This window comes from Peromyscus californicus, unplaced genomic scaffold, assembly GCF_007827085.1.
Source record: "Peromyscus californicus insignis strain IS unplaced genomic scaffold, ASM782708v3 Scaffold_4__1_contigs__length_199733344, whole genome shotgun sequence".
Classification (NCBI taxonomy): Eukaryota; Metazoa; Chordata; class Mammalia; order Rodentia; family Cricetidae; genus Peromyscus; species Peromyscus californicus.
Window position 1 is genome coordinate 2,611,047 of NW_026294562.1, and position 26,113 is coordinate 2,637,159.

Genomic DNA, 26,113 nt, shown 5'->3' on the forward strand with positions numbered 1-26,113 from the left:
TCTTATTTAATAAGACTGTTTAGAACTTCGTCTACAGCCATGAGCTCCAGAGCCAGCTTGCATCCATCTGAACAGGTCAGATCCACTTCAGATAAGTATAATTCAAACTTTCCTGGTCCCAGGACCCCTACCTCATCCTGGGACCCCTTGAAGACCTCCCCAAGGTAAATTTTTTTCTAAACTTCTTCTGCTTTGCCAGCACCTTGTCAGATCCAGTCACAGAGCCTGAAGCAGTGGAAGACAATGGACGATTCCCAGAGCAGCAGAGGACAATCCACTACGTTAGGACATCTGGCTACCTCAAAAGCCCCTCCCCCTAAAGTTAACCAACACCCACTGAGTCAGCTGGAAGCAGTTTTGGGAGACACAGCCCCCATTCCTGTTCACTTGCCATTTTTTATAAGAACAAAGAATCTGGAATGTTAGAATTCCTAGCCACTCCTCCCAGCTACATGTGTGCGCTGTCCAGTAGCCAGGCAAGATGTTTAGTCATCCCAGGGCCTTTTGTCCTACATAATCAGTGTGGCTGGAGTTTTCTCTCTGGGTCCCGTCAATCCCCGGCAGTCCGACAGCCCATTTATAAAATAAATACACAGACGCTTATGTTGCTTACAAACTGTATGGCCATAGCAGGCTTCTTGTTAATTGTTCTTCTATCTTAAATTAACCCATTTCTATTAATCTATAAGTTGCCACGTGGCTTGTGGCTTACCGATACCTTACATCTTGCTTGTCATGGCGGCGGCTGGCAGGTCTCTCCCTCTGCCTTCCTGTTCCCTCAATTCTCCTCTCTGTTAGTCCCGCCTATACTTCCTGTCTGGCTACTGGCCAATCAGTGTTTTATTTATACAGCGCGATATCCACAGCAATCAGTGAGTTTTGTGATCACATAATTTGCATGCAGCGTGATCATGTAATCTATGCATGTGCGTGGCATAGCTACATAAGCCCATATGCGCACCTATAAAAGTGGGTCCCACCTATTCCTTCCCTCTTCTTCCTACACGGTCATTCCATAGGCCTAAGCACCCCCATCTGTTCCCTTCCATTAATAAACTCTTAGAGTGGGTTTCGTTGTGCCTCATGGCTTTTCTCGCATGGTAAACAGTGCCGCTTAATAAATTACAACTACCACATGATACGTAAAAAAATGTAACCATAACCTGTAGTCACACCAGCTGAAGATTTGGGATATTAACTACCACGTTAAAAAGTGTCCTCCTGCATAAGGGAACTGAGAACAAAAGACATAATGGATTGCTTCACTGCCAGATTTTATTAGCAGCTACACATAGTGGCCCCTTGTCAACAGGCTCTTAACATGATGTCAGGGTGAGCAGGACGTCCTCCCTCACAGTGCTGGAACTGCAGAAGTTGAACCTGGGGAGAGAAAACACCGAAAGGTCACTTCTTCCTGGCACAGAGCTGGGGCCATTGTGTGAGGCATGGAGACGACTATCGCTCTCCTTGAGTCTGGTTGAAGTGCACACTCTCAGTTGAGGCTGGCCACTGACTTTTGAAGTACTAAATTCTCCCCTCCAAGTTTGTTTTACAGCTGTACAAATAGAAAAAACGAGACGCTACTCTTGGGTGCCCTAAAGATCAGGAAGAGCTCTTTTGTCTGGTCTGTCAAATAGTTACTGCCAAGCAAGGCAACTGAGCAAGAGCAGAGAACAACATGCAACGCAGCCCTGCACAGAGCCCACAGGGTTCGAGGGCAACTCGCTGTTCTTATTCTAATTCAACATTGAACTGCAGTAACTGGATTTCCCTGTAAGCAATACTTGTGACACTTTGGATTTAATTTACTTAATAAAATATATTAGTAGATGTAAAGTGCATGGCCTTTAAAAAGTATTCAGAAAACGCCCATTTTTTTTCTCTTCATTTTGCTTCCCATGGTCTGACAGCTTTGCAAATGTCAGGGTAAAGGTTAAGAACTAATATTAATGAAGGCTACGTGAGTAAATATAGATATACTGAAGTGTTGTAGTTCAGTCATATTTAATGGGCTTGCTGCAGTTAAACTTCGCTCGAATTTTGGCATTGAACTTGTATGTAGTTATTTGTAAAATGGGGATAACTGGGAATTGCCTCACAGGCAGACGTACTTATTACAATAGCTCTACTGAGCATTGGTTGACCCAGAATAAATTCTGAACATTTAAATGAAAATGTTTCTCCAGCAAATCTGTGTTACAAAAGCAGAAATGGGGAATATTTAGGGGGAGAAAAGAGACCATGTGCAGGGGGCAGGGAGGATGGTTTAGAAATAAAAACAATATATTTTTTAAAGGGCTGCCAAGATGGCTCACCAGTTAAGAGCACTCAACTTGCAGGGGACCAGGGTTTGATTTGCAGCACCCATATGGCAGCTCACAGCCATCTGCAATCCCTATTTCAAGAGATCCAACACAGGTCCAGGCATGCACATGGTGCACAGACATACATGCAACACATAAATAAAATTTAAAAATAATAAAAAAGAAATTTAGAGGTTAGAAGATGACTTGGTGGGTAAAGGCACTTGCTGCTAAACCTGAGTACCTGAGTTTGAGCTCTGGGACCTACATGGTAGAAGGAGGGAACTAGATGCTGTATGTTATCCTTTGGACTCCATGTGCACCGAGACACACACGTTTCCCCCCATATAAATATATATATTTACAGTAGGTAATTAGAGTGATCCTTGATGCTGTAATGGAAGTATAACAGTCCTGTTCTGGAGCTTTAGACATTAAGAAGGATCATAAAGACTTGAGTCCAAGCCTGCATCACAGCAGACAGTCTGATGAGCATGAGGGCGGTGGATGTCATGGGTACACCAGAGGAGCTGACTGTATGCTGGGATGAAGTGGGGGCAACGGGAGCTTTCCTTATACTACTCAGAAGAGCATGTAATTTAAAACTATAGATTTTTTTGATCTCTGGAATTTCCATTTAGTACTTTCAACTGAGGAAATTCTGTTGGACCTGAGATAGTGTGACTGCATGGCAGGTTGATGTATGCTTGGCTTTTTAGGAAGTCAGCAACCTGACCTCCAAAGTAGTTGTAGCATTTTCATTCAGTGTTTGCTCCTACTCTATAATCTTTGCTTTTCTTTCCCTGTTTCCATGTCATACTTTGAAAATTCTTTTGTTCCCTTCCTCCCCAATTTGTTGAATTACTGATTGCTTTAGAATTAAAAGCACACATATTTTTTTTAAGTTATCATAGTAAATCTCCAAATGATATTATAGCAGTTCACCTACAGGGTGATGACCCTCCAAGACTGTATTTTTATCTCTCTTTTCCTCCCCTACGTGGCATTGTTAGAATACACTTCACTTATATTATTATTTCTCAATAGTCAATTGCTTTAAAGGAGATTAAAGAATGCCTAAAATATCGTGCATTTTCAAAATAATTTCTCTTTTTAATTTGGTTTTCATGGTTCCTTTCTGTAGATTCATTTCCTACTAGAATAATGTGATTGAAGGTTCTCTATCATTTCCTGTAGTAGTGGATTGCTGGTGAAGAACTGTCTAAGTGGTGGTAGTTTGGAAAGCATTTCCTTCTCATTGTTGAAATGTATTTGTGTGGATACAAAGCCTAAGTTAAGTGGTATGTGTCCTACTTAGCATTAACTATCCATTTAGCACAGCCTAGAATTACCTGGGGATAAAAAGGAGTCTCATTTGAGAAATTCTTTATCACGTTGGTTTGTGGACATGTCTATGGAAGAGATTGTCTTGACTGTCTTAATAGAAATTTGAAGGTCTAGCTCTTGTGGGCTACACCATCCCTTGGGAAGTTGTCCTGGACTGTACAAGAAATGTAGTTCCATGTTCCTGCTTGAATTCCTTCCCAGACTGCCCTCAGAGGTGGCCTGTGAGTGGAAGTGTGAGGCAAATAAACTGACTCTTTCCATAAATTGCTTTAGGTTCCAAGTGTTTCTTCACAGCAACAGGAAAGAAATCAGAATGGAGGTTGCTTCTCTTCAGAACAGTGAAGTGGCTTCTTCTGGGAGGAGCTGGCTGTGGCCTTTGTCTCAGCTTTTCTCTGTGCTGTCTTTCCCTCTGGCTGCTTTTGTGAGCTTCCCTGTTATAACTGGTTGTGAATGATTTGGTTTGGATGAGTGTTAGCTGTGTTCTCTGGATCTGTTGGTTTATAGTTTTTCAATACTTTGCACAATTTTGGAGACATTACTTTTACAAATAGATTTTTTCTGTCCCTCTTGTCTATCTGGTCTTCAAAAACAGCTACATCATCTGTCTTGCATTTTCTAGTAGGTCATGATACTGTTTGTAGTTTAGAAATGGTTTTCTTTATATCTCATTTTGTGTAGTTCCCATTTTGTCCTTATGAATTTTTTATTCAGTTTCTAAGCTATTCATTGTATTTTAATATGAGACACTGTATTTTTAATCTGTAGAATTTCAACTTGGCTCTTTTTGCACATCTGCTTTCTTTTAATTTTGTTGAATAAGTGAAATGGAAGTGGAATAACTCCTGAGTTCTTATATGTTGTCTAACATCAGCGTCAGCTCTGACTAGACATCAATTTGTTGGTCTCTTCATCTTAAATTATATCACCTGGTCTCTTTGTAGAGTTGTCAATCCTTGAGTTACATTTCCACATGTGACTGTTAAGATGTTCCCTGATGGATAATTTTATGTCTCTATAAATCTAAGTTTGTTCTGAGATACAATTTGGTTGCTTGGAAAGAATTTGGTCATGTCAAATCCTGCTCAGTCTATGTAACTCATTCCACACCATGAAACAGGACCTTTGCAAGTGTTCTCTCCAATGTCAGCAGATGACAGGCATTTGCACTCTGCCTGGTGGGAATAGGCCATGGTCCCACTGCTGGAGAGAACAGGGCACTGCCTCCTCTAACCCTTCCAAGTGGCTTGTTCCCTGGGCATGACTGGCTTGCTCACACATATGAGGAAGCTTTCTAGACCTTTTTCTAAACTTTCTAGACCATCCTTCCTCTCCACCTCTCTATCAGGCTGTGCTTTGACATCTAGTTGCCTTGTACCTTCTGACCATTAGCAAGCCTGAGGCATATTTCTGTTCCTTGATAAATTAATGAGTTCCCAACAACCTATGTGGGAATTTGGTAAACCCATGAAGTTTAGGAGACAACACACACACACACACACACACACACACACACACACACACACACACATATTAGTCACACACATAGTCTAAGCCTGTATGGTAAAGGAAACATTCTTCTCCCTCCTCTAAGAATCTGTCAAAGTGACATTCCTAATATTTGACACCATCTCATAAAAACACACGAGGTCTTAGGAGGTAGACCTGGCTAGGGCATGTGACTCTGTAGGAGATGTAGCCTCAAAGAAAATGCTAAAGAGAAGAGAATGATGAATGCTCCTTAGCCCTTCTCCTCCCCTGTTTCTTACACTCTGCCATCATTTCTTTCCACTGTGATGCTCGATGCTCCCACTTTGGGTAGAGTTGGGTTGATCACGTTGTTATACCAAATAAATTTAACCTTCTGTACATCCCCGACATCCACATCAGAGTCAATCTCACTGGTAAGAGTCTTTCCAGGTTGGAGATAGCCCCTGGGGAGTGAAGATGGTAACAACAATAATATGCAGCACACAGAAACACATGCATAAATAAACACATGTGTGACACATTTGTGCATAAACACACATGTGACACGTGTATGTATGAGTTTCTAAAAGCTTACAATGCTTCTTGGGTTAAGTGCATTGATAGGCATTTGTCTTTCTACTGTATTAAATACATTCCCACATGTATGTTAAGTGGTGGCTTTTGCTGTCTACGATTTTAATTACTTCAAGGACAACTCTAACTTTAATAAAACTGGAATCAAGATTTTACACAATATCTCTCAGGATATCATGCATTCACGACATTACTGTGCCATCTTTCCCCCAGCTTTTTGCAAGGGAAAGAATTATTTACTGCTTACAACTCATGTGTCAGGCATCAGAGTATGCACAAGAGGTTATCAAGATAAAAAAAAAACAGGAGTAGAATTCTAAAATGTATTGAGATGTAAATATGAAAAATAGTCCCTCCATGCAATATGTGATGATACCTCCATGTGGTTAGGAAGAGCCAAACTCTTATGCAGTATATTATAACAGTGAAGAAGATTAGAATAATATTCTACTCACTTGAAAATTTCATACTGCTTAGAGTTCCTTTCATTTCCAAACAGGGAGACCAGTACATGTCCTGTGACTTTCTGTCCAGACAGGGTGACAGTCACCTGGTACCTCCAGCCTTCAACAGCAAAATTGTCACAGGATATCAGTTGGAGAGCGAAAACAGATTAATTCAGATCCCACTGCATTAGAACTTTGGAAAATTTATACACAATGTTACCAAGTCTACTGATGGCACAGTCTCAAGTCTCTCCTATTTAGGGGTTAACCCTGATGAGTGAGAGTCGTGTAGAAACTTCCAAAATTCATACAGTTTGATTTTCAAGTCAAAGGACTAAGACATATATTTTGCTTTCAATTTAGTAATGTGGCAATTCAGTGTTCAGTGTTCTAAGAACTCTACCTTAAAAGGTCATCAGAAAATAGTAGAATGGGTCATTTTGCTTTATTTTTATTGATTACCAAGTTTTAGAGTCCTGCCATGTTTTTGTGTAAGCAAGCTGTATTTTTTCAAATTCTATAATTCCATTTTGCATTAGCCTTGGAAATAAACCAAGTTAGACAATCAAAAGAAGGTTGCCTTGGTGTAGTCAGTTGTGAACGTTAGTCTGTGCCTTTAACACTAGCCTGGGCCAAACTGGAGGGAGAATAAATTTTGTCTTCAGTTTTTCTAGGACTGTTAACCCCATTCACACCCATCCTAGTAATTTTCTTCCTCCATCATCCAGAGAAGAAACCAGCCTGTCTTTATACCTCACCATTCCACACCCCATCCCCTGCCCAGCTCCCATGGGTCTACTATCCTAAATATGTCTCTTCTCTGTCAATTCCAACTGTCCCAGCCATCTTAGAGATCACTTTCTTTTGTTACAAAATCTCAAAATTCTGTTCAACAAAACTTATGACTGAACACAAGAGTATGGAGCAGAGGAAGTCTGCTGAATCCTGCTCCATGATAAAATGTGGAGAAGTTTGTTTTCATTTCATGAGTATCCCAGGTGATGTGCCGTGCCCTGCTACTCAGACCACATCATTACATTGTGTGGCACTGGGCATTTTACACAGTGTGGAGCCATGCTTAAATCTTCCACACAGAAATCAATTTCACACATTATCAATGAGCATGAGAAAATATCTTGTACTTGGAATATAAGGTAAATAAAATATAAACTTACGAGCAAAATTACTGGCATCACCAGTGTTTAGGTAAAATATCTGGCCCACTCTACTTGTTTTCCCAGAATATCTGTCAGCGTAATGACCCATCTGTGGGCACCCTCCACTCGGGCATGGGAAGCACTTGTCCTAGGGAAAGCAAACGATGAATGAGGATGTTCTTTCCTTGATAGTGAACCATCTTGTTACAATGGAAGCATTCTGACTTGCATGTATTCATCTTCCCTTTTGCTTCTCTAGCTTAGCCTCTTTACCCTAAGACATCCATTTGTCTAAAGAATTGTTAGAATTCATTCATTCATTAATTCATTCATTCATTCATTCATGTTTGTACAAAAGATACAACCTACAGCCTTGGTTGTGGAACTCAAGATTTGGAGCATGATAAGCAGGAGCTATATCCTCAAAGAGTAGAATTTATTTTGAAAAAGCTGCATAAGTCAGAGTAGCAGGTGACAATCAGCAACTGATAGGAACACTGGACTCCCCTCAGAGGGTGGGAGGCTCAACTTAGTCCTTTCTCAGTTCCCATGGCTTTCACTTAGGATGTGACTGCAAATTCACAACTTAGAACACCCCCTGACATGTAGAGAAAAATCATAGAGTTAACTGTTAAAGCTTAACCAGGTGTCTGGTGACTGAAGAAGACAGAAGACAATGTCCTCCCCTCCCAGGACAAGAGTTTGTGGTAAAAGAGATGGAGACGGGAGAACAGTCTGTGGAGACACAAACAGCCCCACTGCCCCCCCTGCCCCCCACACCACCACAGAAGGCATCTCCACAGGAAAGGCTCATGGGGAATTGAATCGAGACAAGATGATGGGGCTGACAGAGGCTAAGGGGAGACTGTACCACTGTGAAGTGGTTGAATGCACTTGGAAGAAAGGTGACAGGAGTGGCCCCATCTTCATCATGTGTTCTGTGAGCCATGCTTTGAACTTGCTGACACACTGAAAGAAAGTTATTTACTAAGAAGCGTATCCTGATTAGACCCAGGGTTTGGCCAAAGTAGGTCCATGTAAGACAGTGAGATATAGAAGCCCATTTATCTTCTCATCATAAACAACCTTGTGACTCATTCAAGTTCCAGGAGGACCCTGGAATCATGCTCCCATGGATCCACTCTGATGTCTCCTGGAGCAGATGTTCTTCAAACCATTATTTGAATATGCAGCAAATATCCCCTCTTCTTTCCCTCCACCCTCTTCCCCTTTCTATCATCCAAGCCTCTATGGATGGCCCCAAGGGAATTTATGAAGCCAGAAGAGTAGGCAGGCGCTAGACTTCATCTCAAACTGCCGAGAGTGTAACATCAGTAAGACAGACAGGGATATGGCTCAGAGCCCAAAGTCACCAAGAGACCATGTACCAAAGGACTACTGTGTACTATCAGCCACTGTCTATATAGAACACACACTTACAAGTCACCACTAGGATGATGTGACCCTGTGGTGATATTTTCTTTGTGCACCCCAATAAAGCTTATGTGAGGATCAGAGGAAAAAGCCAGCCACTATAGTAAACATAGAAGTCAGGCAATGGTAGCACACACCTTTAATCCTAGCATTTGGGAGGCAGAGATCCGTCTGGATCTCTGTGAGTCCAAGGCCACACTGGGAACAGAGCCAGGCATGGTAACACACGCCTTCAATCCCAGCACTAATCATAAAGGTCTCAAGGTCTGTACAGACAGACAGGAAGTGATGTAGCTGGGCAGAGAGAGGAAGTAAGAGGGCTTGGAAAGGCATATAGGCGTGGATATACAGGAAGTGGCTCTCTCTGGAGGCTGAGGGTTGGTGAGGTGATGTTGTCTGCGGCTTGTCCTATTCCTCTGATGTCTCGGTTTTCACCCCAATATCTGGCTCTGGGTTGTTTTTTTTTTATTAATAAGACTACTTAGCAATTCATCTTATACGACCCTGTACCAACCCCTTAGATGCTAAAGAAGTAGGTTCAAGGCAGAGACATTCATGAGACCAAGACACTATTTTATAAAAGTGCTAAGTGCCCTCTAAAGGGACCTTTGCGCCATTGAATCTGCCCCTGCACTAACCAGGTGACACCTGAAGCTTTCACTTTTTTTTTGTTCTCTCTTTTCCATCCTTGGGTATCAGAAGCGTATTTCTAGTCACTGTATAGTCTTACTGTACTTGTGAATTAGAATAGATTCCATTTTTTTTCATAATAACCAACATTTACTAAATAATGATTATTGCCACTTTTGCTTTAGGGGAATTAAAATAAATCATCTCATTAGCATTTCTTCTCAAATATGTTTAGATGCCATTATTATTTGCATATACAGATGAAGGAATGTCTTAAAAAAAGGAGTGACTGATTTTTTTCTAGAGCTTTTCAGTTAAACAGTGAGAGCTAAATTTTGATCTCTTCTTCAACCACCAGAGCATACTTCTTGGTAATTTTGACTGCCTTGATGTATTCACTTGAAACTTTCTTTATTAAATTACACAGGTTAGAGATATTTATTTGAAAAGAATAGTGTGGGAAGAAAAGTCAGTCTTGTAAGAAACATCCAGGCAAACCAGGCACAGCACATTCTAGAACATATAAGAGTCTAACCTCGGTGTCAAGATAAGAAGCAAAAAGACTCAAAGTCATATCAGCTATTGTGAGAATTCCCAGAATCTCCACACGGCCACAACTTCACAATTTAAAAGGTCAGGAGTCAAAGATAATTTTCCATGCTCATCATGTCCTATCAACACAGCTCAGATGTCTGCAGGTTCTTTCCTTCATTTAGGATTACTTCTAAGACAAATGCTTGCACCTGCCACATACACAAGTCATTATGTCTTTGAACTGAATTCTCTGAAGCCCTTGAATACTTCGTATTAAGGTGTATTCCCCTATCATAATATGAAAGCACAAACATTCACTGAATGATGTCATGTATAGTGAACCACACAGGTCTCATTGAAATGCAGCTACTTACTGAAGTGAAGTCACTGTATGAGGCACAAGGGAACCCAGCGAAGCCCGTTGGGTTGACAATGCTGTCTGCATAATACTTGTAGCTTCTTAAATGATTACAGGCCACAAAGTCACGACTCCCTGTAGAGTTAGACATGATATCAATGACAGATTTTATTTTTCTAAAACTACCACTGTGATGAGGATATAGGGTATGGGATAGACTTCTCTAATGGGTGTGAACTCCTGACAATCACAGCATAAAACCATTTATGAAGTGTATTCATGAAACGAGATGTGATCTGAAGTTCAGCACTGCTTAAGATTAAAATAATGAACGTTGTTAAGTGAAATGGAAAAGTAACTAGAGAAGAGAAAGATTGGTCTGTATAGACATAAATGCAGTTTAGTAATATGTTCCCTGAATTAGGTTCTTTAGAAAATGTTTGCATTTTTTATTTATTACTTTTTAAAGTATGTGTGTGTGTGTGTGTGTGTGTGTGTGTGTGTGTGTGTGTGTGTGTGTGTATAGATGCATGGAGGTCAGAAGTTATGGACACCCCTGGACCTGGAGTTACAGGTGGTTGTGAGTGTCAGTGGCATGGGTGCTGGGAACTGAACTTAGGTCCTCTGCAAGAGCAATATGTGTCCTTAACTGTTAAGCCACTCCAGTCCCCTGAGTTAGGTTCTTGAAATGTCCACTGATAAACTATATTTCTCAAGGTCTCTGATGCCCCTTTGTCCCTGTGGAAGTCTATATATAAGGGATGTAGTTAGAGACCTCTGTTGTATAAAATTAGAGGCTGTGTGGCATCAGCAAGTTTAAAAACATGGAGTAGAGCTGTCTGTTCCCCGGTAAAAAAAAATCTTGGTCTCCATGATAATGTTACCTTCCCAGATTCCATCCATGTCAACAATCTGAGAGAGAGCATTCTTCTGGCATCCAGGCATTTCTTCTCCTCCATTTGGGAAGAAATCTAAGTGACCCACAGTTTGGCTCATTCCTAATCCTGAAGAAGTTTTTAAAAGCAGGGAAAGGTTTATGTTACTTATTGATGCCTTAAGACATTCTTACTTGTAAAGTGTGTGCCCAACATCTGGGTTGGCAGGTTTTAGGACTCACCCATGTTGGGGATCATAGGGGCAGAATCTGTGTGAATTACATCCACAAACTGGGCATCACTGGGGTCCAATCGGACAACTTCAGGTGTATTCTGAAAGTAAGGTTCAGCTGGATCCAGCCCTAGAGCAAATAAGCTGTGTTGTAAATTATGTTGGTGTTCAGGTGAATCCAACTTTCTTCAGTAGTTCCAGACCTGAGTACAAACACTGGCTGTAATCCCCAATTACCCATGGGAGAAAGAGACCACATCTTCCACCCACCACTTTCTGAAGAGGAAGCTGCTTCTAGGTTGTTTTCTATTTGTTTGGAAGTGAATTTGCTCTACTTAAGGATGTCTAGTCCCTGAGAGAATGCTGGTCACTGGCAGCAGAGAAGAGGTTGACCACAAGAGACAGTGGACTATAAAGCTGTTCAGGCTCAGTGTTCCCAACAGACAGTAAATTCACAGAAGAGTAAGACCCGAGAATGTCATAGCTCCTCACTGAGCAATAGGAAAGAATATTCTGGAAGAATGTCTGTTTTCATCAAATTAATTGATAGAAATTTGAAATAACCCCCATCAATCTAATGTAACTAACTTTTTAAAGTGTATAAAAAAGGAGAGGGGCCAAGGAGATGGTTCAATGAATAAAATTCTTGCCATATAAGCATGAGTTAGGCTCCCCAATATCCACATAAAAACTAGGAGCAGCACCCCACCTCTGTAACCCCAGCACAGGAGCTATGAAGGCAAGAGGATCCTCAGAGCTCACTGGCCATTCAGTATAGCCAACTGGTGATCACCTGTCTCCAAAAATATGGTAGCATATGCCTTTAATCCCAGCACTCTGGTGACAGAGGCTGGCAGATCTCTGGGTGTTCACTGCCAATCTGGTCTATTTAGCAATTTCCAGGCCAACCAGGGATGCATAATGAAACCTTGTCTTATGGGGTGGGGGAGAGAAGACACCAAATGTATCTTTTCTTTGAACATACGTGGATGATTCCCCCTCCCCCCCCCCCTCTCTCTCTCTCACACACACACACACTATACATACATACAAGCTTTAAAAAGAGAAAAAATTGTTGGGTCAACACATAGAGTAGGAAGGCAGAGAGGAAGTTGGTTGTTCCCTTAGTGTCCATGCCTCAGATCTAGGACAATGTCTTCCTCACGTAGTTACCTGAATAGACAGCATGTGCAAAAAGGCCCTCTGAGTACAGGTAGCAGCACCCAGAGGAGTCAGGGTGGTTCCCTTCCCTGCAGCCCTGCCTTTGCCGCTGACAAGGCTCAGGGTCATCACGCATCCATATTGAAACAGAATCCAGTAACTACACGTATTTTAGCGATGGGTTAGACCCCATTGCTGCACGTGAACCTCACCTTTTGTGACAATCTGACCATGGAGGAAATAAAGGAACAATGCCTCCCGTTGCCCTTGAGTCTCACTTTAGATGCAGTAACGATACTTTTTAAAGAGAATACTGTAACCCAAGAGTCAACGTCAATTACCAAGTCCTCAGGTCTGATCAGACCACCCAAGCGTGACAAGCTAGGTAGGACTCTGCTCCAGATTTCCCTCCTGACCTTCCTTTTGGATCTCACAGAGACCACATGTGGTCTAATTTTGTAGCTTTTATTGTTGTGACCAACCTGTGATTCGTCCAATGGCCCCATTCAACCTCTTTCCAGCCTCGCCAGCAACATGGGAACCCAGACTGTGGCCAATGAGGTGAACATTGGAGGGTGAGTATCCAAAGTCAGACTGTGGGGGAGGGAAGCAATCAGATGGTCATCAAAACGCCTGCCGCTCTGTGTGTCTCCCTCTGTGTCTGTCTGTCTCTCCTCTGTGTCTGTCTGTCTCTCCTCTGTGTGTGTCTCTCCCTCTCCTCTGTGTCTCTCCCTCTCTGTGTGTGTCTCTCCCTCTCTGTGTGTGTCTCTCCCTCTCTGTGGGTCTCTCTCCCTCTCCTGTGTGTGTCTCTCTCCCATCTGTGTCTCTCCCTCTGTGTGTCTCTCTCACTCTCTGTGTCTCTCTCCTCTGTGTCTGTCTCTCCTCTGTGTCTTTCTCTCCCTCTCTCTGTGTCTCTCCCCTCGGTATATGTCTCTCTCTCCTGCCTCTGCCTCTGAATTAAAAGGCACACACCCACACCTCTGAATTAAAAGGCACACACCCACACCTGGAAAGTCATGTCTCTTTGGCAGTCATACTTTTGAACTGAGTGCATTTTTCTACAGACATTTGCTGTGTGATGCCAGTTCTTCTCTGAAGACTTTGGAAATTCATGGGAAAAAAAACCCTGACAAGTTCTTTTAAAAATAGGCTTATGAAGAAACCTTAATATTATATTGTATTTTTTAAGAATTTCCAAAATTCCAAAGAGGCTATGGATGGACTCTAGGAACTTATACTTCCACACTAAGCAGGAAACCAAATGGCTTATATGGGCTGAGACTGACGAACTATGACTTTCTTTTGGAAACATTACTGATGCTTTTTTATGTTTTGATTTTTCTAATTGAAAAATTTTAATGTTATTTATATCCTATAGCAATTTTGGTAAAATATACTATGTGAACAACAATTAAAACATTAATTTTCTTTTTGCTAACTGATCCCTCAATGGTTCAGAAACTATTTTGTGTAAATTCTTATTTCTATGGTAATATAGTTATTTGTGTAAGTTCATTAAGAATTTGTTATCTTTCTTACAGGGTACATTTTGTAGCAACAGTTATATGACAAAAGCCTTAACCAGAATACTTATTTCCTGACGTGGTCAGACAACCTGAAGGGACTGAGGTTGGTTTATGGATTCTACAAGAATACCCACTACTTCCTGTAAAAGCTGCCTAGGCATCTTCAATACACATTTCCATTATAGTATTTCTAGCCTCATAGTGAGTCAAAGGCCATGTCCTGGACGTCCCAGGACTTTAAAGTTATGGTGGAGACCTTGAGAAGAGAAGACTTCATTAGGCACGCTTTAGCACTGAATGCTTCAGGTTTATGGATTCTACAAGAATACCCACTACTTCCTGTAAAAGCTGCCTAGGCATCTTCAATACACATTTCCATTATAGTATTTCTAGCCTCATAGTGAGTCAAAGGCCATGTCCTGGACGTCCCAGGACTTTAAAGTTATGGTGGAGACCTTGAGAAGAGAAGACTTCATTAGGCACGCTTTAGCACTGAATGCTTCACTTGGCTTCCTAGTCTTAAAAGGCTTTTAATGTCTAATATAAGATTTCTTATAAAAAAAATTCCTACAAGGGCCTGAAGTGGTGGCTCAGTGGTTGCTAACACTGGCTGCCCTTCCAGATACCCAGGACAAACACGACAACCCATAACCATCTGTACCTCCTGTCCCATGGGGTCCAACAACCACTTCTGGCCTGTGATGAGACCACATAGCAAGTGGTGCATGGACATAATGCAGGCAAAATATACAACCACACATAAAAAATTCCAGTAAACAGAGTTTAAAAAGAGTCGTTCATTGTTCTCTGTGCATTTGTCAAATAATCAAGCCAAGCACAATGAGACTAATTTCGTTTTGACAACAAATGAGTCTCACTACGATTCTTTGGTAGATAGGGGAAGACTGCCGAGAAAAAGAAATATATCCTAGATGAAAGGCCTGTAGCAAATAGATATTACATTCTAGCCCAGTTTTGGGTGATGTTTTGGTTTGTTTTTAGATTTTATTATTTAGCGCTAAACTAGATTAAATCCTGAATTCTCTAACTTTCTCCTAATATCTGATTGCAAGCTACAAACTAACAGTTCCAATTTTCTCCTACTTTTCTGACTTGGGATCATGGAAATCAACAATGGGTGTTTTTCTTGAAGCCTGGAAATGGAAGCTGGGTGGTATTTAAGCTAGAAATCGAATCTATCGGGTTTCTACTACCCACCCTTGCTTCAATTGAAGATATTTTGAACTAATACCTAAAAAAAATTTTATCATCTGGCTACCCTTCACATTCAGAAACTAATTTAAATGCTTCTATTATTATTAGCTTTTATTTTTATTTTGTTTCCATGGAAATGCCACTTATTTGCAATCTTTGTGTTGGCACCACACAGAGACCCAATAATAATGGAGTCTGCCTGTAGCCTCACCTCCCAAGAGAAGCTGGGTTGTGCTGCTGAATGGACCTGACTGGCCTTAGGGCCAAGAGATCAGTTACATGTAGGAGGGGACATTCGAATTCCTTCTTTTCTCCTTGTGCCAATCTATGCCCCCTCCCCACTTCTTTGCCAATCTCATTTCACAACCTTGAACTCAACTCTCCAAAGAGCTGCCAAGTTGGCCTTTAGTAGCAAAATATTCTGGAAATAAAGCTTCAAATTGAGGACTCAAAACTAAGCTCTGCTGCCACAGAACCTCTTTGACATAAACATCTGATTGAGGTCCTGGTTCATGGGGATGGTGTAGATGTTCCTGTGAGAAAGATGTCTTCTTTGTACTAATGTGAGATGGCGCTCGTCACCAGGGACCGGAATTCATGCCGCAGTGGGGAAGTGTAGACTGGCTAAGATCACTCCACTCCTATCAGCGTCCCTCCTCTCCACACTGGTGCTCCTGGAATTTTCCACCCCTGTCTGAGAGACTTTTGTTCTGACACTTCTTTTTTTTAATTTTAATTTTTTGGTGTTTCTTTTCTTTTTTTTTATTAAGAAAATTTTTCTATTCATTTTACACACCAAAGATCCCACTCTTCACAAAAATTTTCATACTTTGTTTAAAAATCATGAAAGTTTTTTATTATTTTGCCATCTATTTCAGTCTTTTCTCTTGTGACTCCAAGTGCATGAAAAAACCAATAAACATTACAGATGTTTCTCCCATTAATCTATCTTACTTTACTTTCATTCCTAGACTCCGCCTAAGAAGCCAAATAAGAACTGAGATGGGTAGATTCAGTCTAGAAAAGCTGCCCTACAGAAGAGTCTCTCCAGCAGATTTTCAGTTATTGCAGAATTCAAGACAGGTCCATACGGAGATTCTCTCTAAACTGGAATTTTAGACATTCTGCCCTGTCAAAGTCTTTCATTTTTAGTTTTCAGACAATCAAAATAAAAAATTGAAATGGATTTAGACTACTATTAGTAAAAATTGGTCTGTCTTTTGCTCTATCATGGTAAAAAGAGAACCAGTGAATGAGAGGTGTTACTCAGAGGTGATGAAGGAAGAATTGAACTAGAAATGCAACTATCAAATCAAATTCAAGTTTAACATTTTCTATTTCAGGTTACCCAGTCAGGTTAGCTTCAAATCTTTGTGCTTCTTTAAAAAATATAGCTAGCTTAATCTTGAGAACAACATTTTCATTTCTAATAACCAACAAAACTAGAACAAACAGAGTATGTTAAAATTCACTAGAAACAACCTCCACACTGTTTTTGCAAACTCTCTTAAGTAAAACAATCAATCAAACAAACAAACAACTTTCTGAGAAGTAGATTTTTGGGTGAACCCAAATCTAGATTGCTTTGCATTATTGTCTCAACTAGGTGGAAGGCCAAATCTCAGTACAGGGGTGTCTTCATCAATTGTCATACTTGCTTCAGGGTAGTGGCCTGAGCAAGAACTATTTTTGACATGGCCCCACATCACAGAAAACAAAAGCAAAAATGGCAAGTGGGTTATATCAATTTTAAAAGTCTCTCCATGAAGAAACCCACAGAATAAGATAAAATATTTGCAAACTGTAAAATCAACAATAAGATATATCCAATGCAGAAAAGGTGCTCAAATAATTCAATAGCAAAAAGGGAATGATCTGATTTCATGAATGGGAAATATGACAAAATAGACATTTCTCAAAAGATATACAGATGGCCAACAGGCATGTGAAAAAGTGTTCAACATCATCAGTCATCAGCAAAAGGCAAATCAAAACCATGGTGAGCTATCTCCTAATTCTAGTAAGAATATCTAGTGGGAGGAAGACCAAAGATACTACATGCTCTCAAGAGTGTGGAGAAACAAAACCCTGCAGTGTACTGAGGGAGACTGACTGCATGGTCACTGTGGAAAGTACCACAAAGAGTTCTCAAAAGGTTAAACAGAATTATCATATGACCCAACACCCCTACTGTTGAGTGTGGTAAAAGACACCTGCACTCCTAATGTTCATGCAGCATTATTCATAACAGCCAAGAAATGGAAACGTCCTAAGGGTCCATCAATTGAAATAAATAAATAAACAAAACATGGCATGTATACACAGTGGAATAGGACTTGGTCATGACAAGGGTGACACTGTCATTTGCAAGACCATGGATAAATCCATGTCAAGTCAGGCATAGATAGAAATGTACCACATGATCTCACCAACATGTGGACTAAAAGGAAGTTGATCTTGTAGAAACGGAGGGGTGGAACTGTGATTATGAGAGGTTAGGAAGCATAAAAGTGGAGAGAAATGGGAAATTATTGATCAATGAGCACTAAGTAACAAGCAGGTAAGAACCTCTGGGGTAGTATTGCACAGTGAGGTGAGCGTAGACTATAACATGTAAATAAATCTCAAAACCTAGAAATGATAACAGATGACTTCACCTTAGACACGTGTATTTATCTTGATTTGAACACAACAAAGCATACATTGCATGGAAACACTACATGGTACGCACTAAATATGTTCAATTTTTATGTGTCAGCTAAAATATGTTGAAATGTGAAGTGCTCATATCTATAATTTTCTTAGGTAGGAGAGTTGAGAAAACAATGGGTGTGGGTTTTTAAGTAATCAGGAAGCACTCACCTGAAAGGCCTTAACCAAATATGCAATTTCTGCACCTACGATTTGCACGTTCTGTGTTGCCTGAGTGTATCCAGTTCGAGAGCCGCCTTTCCAGTCCACACAGATGCAGTTTGCACTTTCCACCTGGAAGATGTTCTGATAGGAAAGGCAACAAACAAGAATATAAATAATCCAGGACCTGGATTTGTTACTAACACATTTAAAGACTGGGTAAATTCTCTCCTTGACCTGAACAGTATCATGCACATACTTTTTAAATCCAAAAGTTATGACCAGAACACATAGTTGGTAATGGACATAGAATTCTTCCTCAAGTCTAATGCTGACTCCAGACTGAGGCATGGCCCCACGGGAACTGCATTCTTGATATTTCACCTGCAGCAGATGCAGAGATGTTTTTTATTTTAAAAATGTAAATGGCACAGCTAGTTATCTAATTAGTGCATTCCCATGTCTTAGAACTCCACTATGTCTTACTAGAAAGCTCTCAAGGATACTGCCTATTTCTCTCATTGCTGTATCCTCAGTGTCTACAAGTCATGGAGCACAGTGAGTGCCCAATAAAAATCAAAAGGATCTCTTATATATGAAGACACAGTAAAGCTATTGGAGCAGGCTTTTCCATACTGGGAGTCGAATCTGGTTTTGGATCAGCATATTGTATTGTACATCACTGGAGTTATTTCACAGGAAAGCACCATCTGCCATATGTCTACTGGAGTCTATGAATAACTGAATCAACAACAATATTCCTTCATTGCTAAGGAAACTTATCCAATTGGTTTTCTCTTTTTACTGTCCATTATTACTAGGAACAGAGCCAAAGACAAATGAAAGAAAACAGAATCATAGCCACAAAAACATCAAAAGCAGACATGAAAGCCCTCAAAGTATTCCTAGACATGGCTAGCAGAGGATCTCAGGACACCTAGTGAAAATTAAAAGAAAAAGTTTGTGTGAATGGAGTCCCTTAGCTCTTCATACAGAAATTCAAGGACAGAGAACAAATGGCTTTGTGATCAACTGGGAACCATGTATGTGGCAGCTTCTCCTGGTAAAGCAAAAAACGTCCCTGTATGCATTATCCAATGGTCACTGCCTGGGCCAACCTCACTGTCCTGATTGTCCACCCTTGCCACCCCCCCTCCCTCTCCAGTGACAGCCCCGGCTCAGCAGGCCTCAGAGGCATCCCTGTGTTGTGGTAACCAGCACTCTTCTCAGATGCAGGTCCATCCGCTTCTGCGACTGCCTCCTTTGGGGGAGTGCCCGCCCTCACCTCGCAGATATTGGACAGCCAACTGTCTTCTCCCTTGTCTGTGAATCCATGAATGACGAAGTGGGTTTTCCTGCTTGTTTTGAAATGGGAGTTCCTGATACTTGAAGCATCTGCAGTGATCACCTGTTTGCCAAAGTATTTCAGGTCAAGTTCTAGTAGGTTACAGATAGGCAGGGACTATTGGGATTTGAGATCCTTGGAAATAAGAATTCTCATATTATAGCTAAACTAATGAATCACCTAAAAGTCGACACTAAAACTGTGCAGCTTTGAGATTATGTAGCCACTATAATATTGGTGGTGAGGCTCTTTGTTGCACGTAATGAAAGTGTGTGTGTGTGTGTGTGTGTGTGTGTGTGTGTGTGTGTGTGTGTGTGTGTGTGGTGTATATACTCACACACATATGTGTCATAAATACATATACTCGGGATATATGTACTATATATGTATTATATATAATAATGGGAAATATGAAATAATATGGAAAGATACTAGAGGTAGTAGAACATTTGCAAATGTTTATAACTTTTAAGTTAAATAGACTTTTCCTTGGAAGTCTGTGAAGATACAGATTTCACTATCTGACTGATCATCCCCAGAAGCCTTGAATATGTATTTTCTACTATGGTGTAAATATCCCTTTCAAAACATGTGATGTTCACTGGTTATTGTGGCAGCATGAGGCTGGGCCTTTAGGAGGTAACTGCATAGCTCTTATAAGTGAATTGATGGGATCATTGTAGGTTTGTTTAGTTATTGTGGGAATGAGCTCCTGATAAAAGGGTACATCAGCTCCCTCCCACCTCTCTCTATCTCTTTCTATCCCTTTCTCCCTCCCTCCCTCCCCGTCCCTTCCCTCCCTCCCTCCCTCCCTTCCTCCCTCTCCCTTCTATTTTGTGCTGAAATGGGAAGACTTTCACTAGATCACACCTTGAATTTTGGACTCCCTAGACTCCAGGCTTTCATCCAAATGAATGTATATGTTTTATAATTTACCAAATTAATGATACTATTATACCACTCTGCTTCCCCCTCCAAAAATGACTAAGACAGAAAATTGATCCCAGGAGTGGGGTGGTCATAATAAACACCTAAAAACGTGGGTGCTGCTCTAGTACAGGGTACAGAGTAATTAGTACAGAGAAGCAAACTCAAAATCACCCCATTTTTATCATGAATGGAACATGGAGCAGTATTAGTGAGCACTCTCCAGGATAGTATTGGTAAGCACTCTGAAAGAGGGTAATGACTGTGGTGGAGATATGACATTTTTAGAGATTGCTAAAGTGGTTATGATCAGTGTGCTGATGGAAGTGTGGACAAAAAAAGTCATTTTCATGAGATATCAAATAGAAATGGAGAGAGAGCAGTGCACTGTAAATGGGAGAAAAGGCCATCTTCATTTTATAGTTACAAAGAACTTAGCTGAATTGTGTTCATGTTTTAGGACTTTATAAAACACAGAACTTAAAAGCAATAGACTATTTGGCAGATGAAATATCAAGGAAGCAAAGTATTCAGGCTTCTACGTGGGCACCTTCACTGCAGAAGCCTATGGAAGAAGAGCAATTTCAAGGTGCAAGTTACAACAAGAAGAGAAGCAAAAGAGACAGACTGGGAAAATGTGCAGCCCGGGCATTTAAAAGAGTGAATGGGAGGCTTTAGGAGAGCAGAACAGGCATGTGCCCGTGACAGATTTTCCAAAGGATGGTTACGACTTGGGGGCCAGGTGACATCCATTAGAATGATAGAAGAAAGAGCAGGACATTCCCAAGATCTCGGAGGACAAGAGCTCTGCAAGAGGTAGACTTGGACCGTTGTCCATGGCCTTGCTGATATAAGCTGTGTTAAGTCTCAGAGGTCACAAGAGTAGCTCACTTGTGGTTCAAGTGTGACTCAGGCCACCCCTCTAGAGGAAACACTCAGTAAATCTTGTTTATGTACATGTGATATTCTCCTCAGGCTTGCAGAATGCAAGGGCTGAGAGGCATTAACTTTCATCTAGACGTGAGAGACATTTGTGGATAGCCTGGGGTCAAAGACAGACTATGACATGAGGTAGAAGCGCACAGAGAACCCTGACTAGAGCAGTGCCTGATGGAGTCCCTGAGCCCTCAGAACTGGCAGCATGTTAACACCAGCCCAGCAGATCTGTAGGTATGAGGCTCAGGCCTATGAGAGGTGCTGTGTAGACTGAGCCCTCAAAGCAGTAAGTATGGTTTGGAGGCCCAACCCTTACCCGAGAATGTTCTGGAGGTTGTTTGTAAAGCAAAAAGTTACTTTTGAGTTTAATGATATCCCTGCTCGGTTTGGAGGTGGATAATCTCTCTTTTCTGGGATCTTTCTTCCATTTGGAACAGAAATGTCTGTCCTATGCCTGTGCCATAAATGTATTTTGGAAGTAGACATCTTTTTTTACTCTCACAGGCTCAGGACTGAAGGACTTGTCAGAGGATGAATCATGCCTTGGGTCTTATCTACATCTGGTGTTGATGGGGCTTTGAGCTTTGGGACAGGAGAGAATGAGGGGATGTGTTAAGGGGTCCTGCAGATAAAGGGGCATGTCGTGTGTGGAAGGAAGTGGATGTGAGGAAGTCAGGATAGAATTATTGACATGGTTTTAATGTCACCTCTAAAAAAAGCTAAAACTTTAGTTATCACTGACATGACGTTAAGAATGAGGGCTGTTAATGGGTGGTCAGGTCACGAGGACTCCGCCTCCATGAGTAGGTTATTGCTAGCACTAGAAGAATGGAGTGGTAACTGCAAGTGTAGGTTCCTCAGGAGACAGTGCTCTGTCTGCCCTCCTTATCTCTTCAACACTTTCCCACCACATGATGCTCTTCACTATCTTGTGATGCAATGTGAAAGCACTCAGCCAGGGGCTTTGAGGGTCTACACCTTTGATCCCAGAGTCCTCTTCTTCTACATCTGTGAGCCAGGCAAACATTAAATTCTAAGTCATTTACTGTAGGATTCTCTTATGGAAGCATAAAACACGTCTAAATAAAATCTGTTCTCTTACTTGGTAACTGTTGGGGTTCTCATTAGTGTACAGGAGGAAACGGGTGTTGACAAGAGTTGGAGACCAGGGCAACACTTTGAGAGGTCTTTCCAGAGTTCCTCCATATGGATAATCATCACTAAAGCAGCCGAGTCTATTGTAGCAGACTTCTCGTCCTAAAATCACCCAGTGTGTCAAGGCATTAGTTTAGTCAGAATGTTAATGGTCTCTCAGGCAAAATATGAGTTAAATTTCATCCTGTGGCAGACCCAAACACCCTCCTGCTCACACTCAAAAAACAGCCTAACAGGACAGTGCCTCTGTGGCAGACAGCCTGCTGGTCCTCACTTCTGCCTCAGGGACCATGGTGTTCCCCTCATATCTCTGCCTAGCCCCAGTGAGGGACTCATTTCAGCTTCTCCACTCAGTTGTCTGACCACTGATGCCCAGAAACAGGGGTGCCTTGTGTCCCAGTTCCTGATGGACGCTGTGTGTATGTTGGCTCTCAACTACCAGTGGCCACTATTTGGCTTTGTACTTAAGGTGGAGACATGAAGTTCCGTGCAAGAGCCAAACTTTGTGTCTCCATCTCGGCTGAATATGTTTGTGGACTAGGCTGGATCCTGTGATGAGGAAAGCACAGGACATCTGGGATTTCACACAGCTGTAGGCTGTTTTGCTAGTCTAAGAAGGGGGTCTGGAGCAGTATCAGGACCAGATTAGTGACAGAGTAAGCATGACAGCAGCTATGAGGAATGCATTTCTCTAAATCTTACTCTGTACCTGATGCTGGACAAGATGATTCTTTTATCTTAAGCATCATTGTCATCTTGAGAGAGATTTCATTATCTGTATTTCACAGACCAAGGTACCAAAGCTCAGAACGGGTAAGGATTATGGACTATTCTCAGGGTCATAGAGTTAGTTAATGAAAGTGTTTGAAACCCTTGCCTTGAATCCAAGTTAGGAGTGTTGGTCTTTGAATATAAACATTAATGTTAAAATTCAAATGTTTATCTAAATATTTTTGAGAAAAAGTTAAAAATGAATATATTACACATTAATGCTCATCTGATTTATTTGTGTGTTTACAATTCACTTCAACAGGCCATGGGGGTTTTATCTGGCAACATAACCTAAGTGCTTATGTTCTTACTTCATCAAACTCACTTGACTCCTCATCCTCATCAAGGCTTGAGCCCAGCTGTCACGGTCTTCTGGGAAGAAGCACACAGCAAGCCTCTCCCATCTCCACACACATCTTTTCTTTTCTTTTTTTTTAATTGAGAATTTTTTTTTATCCATTTTACATACCAATCACAGATCCCCCTCTTCCCTCCTCCTGCCCCTCCATCCTTTCTTACCAGCTACGGCTCCCAGCAGTACTGCAAATGTCCACAGCGGCAGCATCTGCACAGAAGGGAAAGCAGGGCTGAGTCTGAGGAACTCGGGTTTCAAAAGATTGACATAATCCCGTTCTCTCAGACTTGGGGGGAAAATGGGTGCAATCTGACTAATTAGTCTCAAAATCGTGTTTCTGACTCACCATGGCGGGTCCGTTAGGTTTCACGGACAACGAGGGAACACTGAGATGTCCTTTTATAGGAGAGCCGTATCTTTCCACGCAGTGTCATGGAAACGTGGCATGAGAAGAGACAGGTTCCAAGTACATATTTCTAATTTTAATCACAGATAAGCCCAGGTTGGTAGAGTAGGTTGTGTTCCAAGGTGTTCGTGGGAAGACGAGAAAGTGCTAGATATGGAATGTTCTCGACAGTGTGCTCATGTACTGCCCAGAACCACCGTCTTTTAAAAAAGAATTAATTATATTTAAAAATTAGCTTACTACTTTATTTACATTTGTGCTTTGGTTTGATAGCCCCCGCTCTCCCACGCCTCTCATTCCTGCGCCCCATCTCACTCCCGTTTCCAACTTCTCCTGTAGTGTGTGTTTCTCTGTCTCTCCACCTCTCACCCTCAGAACATCTTTAACCTTTACAAAAGCTCCATAGATTTGTGGCCTCATTTGCATCACTGCCTTCTGGGCACACAGATCCAACCACGGGAATTTAGGTTCTGCCTATGGTAAAGAACGGACAGTATTTGTGTTTTTACTGTGGGGAAGGCTGTCATCCCCCTTCTTAGTTAACGGTTTAATGTACAGGATTGAGTGTGTGGCCAATTTCCACATATTTGAATAGCAACTTGAACCAGCACACATGGCTTTTCTGTTACCTTTTCCTCCTCTCAAACACAGAAGAAGAGAGGCCATCTTCAGAGGGCACGTTCTCTCTAGAAAAGAAAGTCATGACTTCTGTTAACAGTCTAAAGTACTCAACTATTTCTCGAGAACAATATGCACAAGGAACAAATAAGAAATGGAAGGAGTTATATGTATTGCTGAGAGCGTGGAGGTGTGGTCAGTGAGCCAATCTTTGAAGGAAATTATAAATAAGAGTGGTGGTGATGCCCACAGGCTCAGATATTTGAATGCTTAATCATCAGGAGTAGTACTACTTGCAAAGGCTTATAAGGTTGGGCCTAGTTCGAGGAAGCGGATCACTGGGGGTGGCCTTTGAGGTTTCAAAAGCCCTTGCCAGGCCCAGTCTTTTCTCTCTCTCTCTCTCTCTCTCTCTCTCTCTCTCTCTCTCTCTCTCTCTCTCTCTCTCTCTTTTCTCTCTCTCTTTCTCTCTCTCTCTGTCTTCTTGGATCAGGATGTAGCTCTCAGTTACTTCTCTAGCTCCATGTCTTCCTGCATGCTGCCATGCTCCCTGCCAAGATGATAATAGACTATAACTCTGAAACTGTAAGCCACCTTAATTAAATGCTTTCTTTTATAAAAAGTTGTCAAGGTCATGGTGTCTCTTCATAGCAATAGAAGAGTGACTAAGACAAAGAGAAAAAATAGAAAGCTTTGGGAAAAGCGTTCTGGGAACTTATGCTAAGAAGAAATCTGATAGAACACATTTGGGATTTTTCAGTGTGACAGATTGGTTAAAACAAATTAAATTTCTTTTAATCTTTGCTTATTTTATGTGTATGAATGTTTTGCCTACATGTATGTCTGTGCACCACATGCATGCAGTGTCTGTGGGGGCCAGAAGAAGGCATCAGGTCCCCTGGAACTTGGAGACTGTTGATAGCCACCAGACAGGTATTGGAACTGAACCTGGGTACCCTAGAAGAGCAGCCAATGCTCTTGAGATCTGAACCGTCTCTCCAGGCTTTAAAATAATAAAAATTTAAAGATTTATTTTAGTGTGTGTGTGTGTGTGTGTGTGTGTGTGTGTGTGTGTGTGTTCTGTGTCTGTGTATGTGTATCTATGTGGTATGTCTTCATGTGTGTGTCTGTGTGTGTTTGTGAGTGTGTCTTTATGTGTGTGTCTGTGTGTCTATGTCTCTGTATGTCTGTATATATGTATTTTTGTGTGTGTGTCTGTGTGTTTGTGTGTGTATCTGTGTGTCTGTGTATGTCTGTGTGTGTCTGTGTGTTTGTGTGTATCTGTGTATGTCTGTATGTGTTGTGTGTCTGTGTGTGTGTGAGTGTGTGTGTTTGTGTGTGTATCTGTGTGTGTCTGTATGTGTTTGTGTCTGTGTGTGAGTGAGTTGTGAGTGTGTATGTCTGTATGTGTTGTGTGTCTGTCTGTGTGTATTTGTGTGTGTGTTTGTGTGTATCTGTGTGTGTCTGTGTA

At 41.4% G+C, this 26,113-nt stretch overlaps 1 protein-coding gene across 1 annotated transcript; it reads right to left on the reverse strand.

The window, feature by feature from the left end:
* Nucleotides 1-1,261: 1,261 nt before the first annotated feature.
* LOC128125639 (pancreatic triacylglycerol lipase-like) lies at nt 1,262-24,091 on the reverse strand. Its single transcript, XM_052763237.1, has 13 exons — nt 23,968-24,091; nt 23,786-23,831; nt 22,443-22,597; nt 19,418-19,540; nt 18,142-18,276; nt 13,021-13,132; nt 11,388-11,507; nt 11,155-11,274; nt 10,287-10,405; nt 7,333-7,462; nt 6,167-6,275; nt 5,417-5,581; nt 1,262-1,380 (listed from the first exon to the last, which is right to left on the reverse strand). Exons 1-13 carry the CDS (start codon nt 23,968-23,970, stop codon nt 1,317-1,319), a joined length of 1,401 nt encoding a protein of 466 aa, XP_052619197.1. The 5' UTR covers nt 23,971-24,091; the 3' UTR covers nt 1,262-1,316.
* Nucleotides 24,092-26,113: the final 2,022 nt, after the last annotated feature.

Bases quoted from the DNA above. Each gene is read 5' to 3' on its own strand.
- LOC128125639 (XM_052763237.1), bottom strand. The intron at 11,275-11,387 runs GTGAGTCCTAAA...AAACTTCTTCAG, and splicing joins CCCTATGATCCCCAACATGG to GATTAGGAATGAGCCAAACT. The intron at 6,276-7,332 runs GTAAGTTTATAT...TTGCTGTTGAAG, and splicing joins TGATGCCAGTAATTTTGCTC to GCTGGAGGTACCAGGTGACT.